Source organism: Puntigrus tetrazona, unplaced genomic scaffold (genome assembly GCF_018831695.1).
Source record: "Puntigrus tetrazona isolate hp1 unplaced genomic scaffold, ASM1883169v1 S000000007, whole genome shotgun sequence".
NCBI classification, from domain to species: Eukaryota; Metazoa; Chordata; class Actinopteri; order Cypriniformes; family Cyprinidae; genus Puntigrus; species Puntigrus tetrazona.
Genome location: NW_025047687.1, coordinates 494,127 through 497,232, shown reverse-complemented (window position 1 = coordinate 497,232; position 3,106 = coordinate 494,127). Strand labels below are relative to the sequence as shown.

The 3,106-nt window shown below is 40.5% G+C and overlaps 1 protein-coding gene across 1 annotated transcript in view; it reads right to left on the bottom strand.

Annotated features, from left to right (window-relative positions):
• LOC122332233 (polyhomeotic-like protein 2) overlaps nucleotides 1-3,081 on the bottom strand; it is a 3,351-nt gene extending 270 nt beyond the window's left edge. Inside the window, exons 1-4 of the mRNA XM_043229524.1 lie at nucleotides 1,790-3,081; nucleotides 1,029-1,158; nucleotides 241-355; nucleotides 10-165 (exon numbers count right to left, since the gene is read on the bottom strand). Of these exons, the coding sequence (XP_043085459.1) occupies nucleotides 10-165; nucleotides 241-355; nucleotides 1,029-1,158; nucleotides 1,790-1,945 (557 nt within the window). The 5' untranslated portion in view covers nucleotides 1,946-3,081. The remainder of the gene's footprint in view (nucleotides 1-9; nucleotides 166-240; nucleotides 356-1,028; nucleotides 1,159-1,789) is intronic.
• Between the last annotated feature and the right edge of the window lie 25 nt (nucleotides 3,082-3,106).

The window sequence follows — 3,106 nt, the reverse complement described above, 5'->3', positions numbered from 1 at the left end:
TAACAGGACACTGCAACGCGACGGGAAGAAACGGTGATTACCCGTTTCCTGACATCAGCGGTGCTGTTATGATGATTGGCGTTGGAGGCTTTCTGTTTCTTTGGGTTCTCTGAGGTTGATTTTCTTGGGAAAAGTCCCATGCGCTTTGTGCATCCAACATTGTACCTGAAGGAGACGAAAAACAAGTCAATCCACCACTGATACTCAATCTATAATCAGGCTACAGAGGGATCCACGTACCTCTTTGCGCACACAGTGGAACAAAACCTCTTGGATCTCTTGAAGTTATACGCGAAGTCTACGGCTCCACAGAATTCACATGACAGCATTGGCTCGGCATTCTGACTATTCAGCTCTATGAAAAAATGTACATGACTGATTGGACAAGCATCACGTGTGCAACTGAAGGATTCAATACGGTTTTAAACCACTGGACATATATTTGACGAGGACCACGTTCTAGCAGACTTTCAACCCAAATACACACTAAAACATTAGACACATGAAACTATAAAACGTCCCCATTATATACCATGCGGTTTTATGTGAAATCAAACTAGCTCTAACATTCGTAAATTGTGGCAAAAGTCACGTGGGGTATTTCAGCCCGGAATACATTTTTACATTGTGATTTTTGCCCAAATTTTACAGCCTGAACAAGTTGACGCTAGTTAAGGAAAGTCAGAGCCAGTCTGCAGATTGAAGTTGGCAGATTTCACAGAAAATCTCAGATATTTTTTTTTTCTTCAGACTTTGAATCTATCCATTTGAACGTTATCAGACATGTTTTTCAGCCTAGGGCTGGGAGATATATTCGGCGATATATTCATGTGCATCTCATCAGTAAAGTCGATTAGTAAATCGGCATCAGCTGTTTTCAAAAGAAACAGCAGTTAATGCACAGAGCCGTGCAACAATTTTAAACCAATTATTTTTAACGGTCATGCGTCTCTTAGCAACAAGGCACCTAGCGTTTTAAAAGATCAGATTTTAAACGGTGTGTAGTGCATTTCAGCCTTAACCCTTACCTTGCTGCGAAAGATCCTCCATCTCAGAGTCTGCACTTTGAAAGGTCTGTGACCTCTTATCTAGGTCTGAATAAGCCTGATGCTGCTTCTGCTTCTTTAAATTCTCAATCAACAAGGACGGACGTTCAACCTGAATACATTCACAAGGTTTTACATAAAAACATTACTCATTACACTAGGACATAGACTGCTTGCTCAGGTCTACCCATGTATGGGATATGTGCTTGAAACTTCTAAGTCTGCAGATGCAAGGTATGATTGTGGTAAATTGTCCACTAGAGGGAAGTGTGCCTATTTAAAATATATAAAAAGTTTGCCCAAAACCCATTTGATTTTTTTTCTGTGGAGTACAGAAAATAGTATATCTTTGAAGATTAGCACATTCAAAGCTTTTCCTTGTATTCCACAGAGGAGTCAGTCTTATAGGATTAGTAACAAGTGGTGTGTGAATGACAAAATCAGCTCCAACCTCATGTCAAAATGTTATTTTACATTTTAAATGTACAATTTAGTATTGTAACAACAACTTCAATATTTAGGCTTTTGCTATTTTATTACAAATGGAGCAGCTTTAGTTGTTGTCTCTAACAAGTTCACAAGCGACACTTATCTAACCATAACAATAAAAAAAACATCTTAAAATGCAGTTCAAACACAACAGTCTTACTAAATGCAAACTATGATAAATTACTATGCAAGTACCCAAAACAGGAAAGCGCTGCTTAAACACCAGGCCAGGATTGACTGAAATAAGCACTCACTGGAAAAGGCTCAGCTCCCTCCTGAATCACGAATCCCTCGATGACATGAGTGAGGATCTGGGGCTTCACCACTGCCTGTGGCGGCGGTTTACTCTCGCCATTTTGCGGAGCGCTGCCGGTCACCGTGGGCGTATTGTTGCCGCTGCCCGAGGTCATGGCTGGAGGTGAACTCACACCTGCCTTCACATTCACTCTGCCTGCTCAACACAAACACAACAGCATCCATCAGATACCATAATACTTACGGCAACTCGGATTCATTTCCGCGAATCGGTTCTTTAGAACGGCACACTTCAAAGATTCGGTTCAGTTATAGTTCTACGCGATTGCGTAATTACGTCACAACGTGCCCCGTGACATCTTGCCGTGGCATTTTAACACCGTTCCAAAAGCCACACAACGTTGTTTAGTTACTACGTTATTTTAAGTCTTAACACGTGTTTTTAGTGATTTAAATGCCGAAGTCATTTCGAAAACAAAGATCTGTACCTTAAAACAGAGAAGAAGTTTATTTACATTTGTTTGCGAATGCATAACGAACGTTTATTTAATAAAACGTTAACCCTATTTCGCGCGTGTTGATAAAACATACCATCGCGTAATAAACATTTACAATACGTTTTACTTTGTTCGTTATTGGGTTATTAGAGGACCGCGCCGAACGCTTCGATACTATTCGTGCTCACAAATTGTTCAGAATGCTTTTATGAATCGGTTCTACGGATTCATTCAAGAGACCCGACTCAAAAGAAGTCATTCACTATTCCATAACACTCTCATAAGTCACCTAAGGCTTTTATGAAAGCTTGTAGTTAACGCACACTGTAATATGTATAATTATGATACATTTCTAGACAGCTCTCGCATACAGTTGTGTTATACAATATATGCATGCAAATAAAACTAAAATATTCAAGCCACCTGCAACCACTTGCTTATTTCTATCTGATCTTTAATGTCTGCACACAGCGAACTGATTTATGAAGAGCTACACGACATTATTACTACTATGCGAAAAAGGTTCCGATGAAAAACAGAAGTTGTTTAGCACTACCCGTTTTAAAAAAAAATAACAAAAAAAACTGCCAAACTGTACGCTTGTGCTGTAGCAGCACTATTCCCATGCTTCCTCGAGACGGCTCAAAACACTCGCAGTCGCGTGCAAACACCTCGGCATCTTCAAGACCAGTCGCACTCCTCCGTCCAAGAACAAGCACCCACGAACTTTGTAAGTTTCTACCTCGAACATTTGGTTGGGTTTCACACTGCAGACAAACGCTCAGGCACAGGCGTCCTGGTGATTGTCAACAGCACACG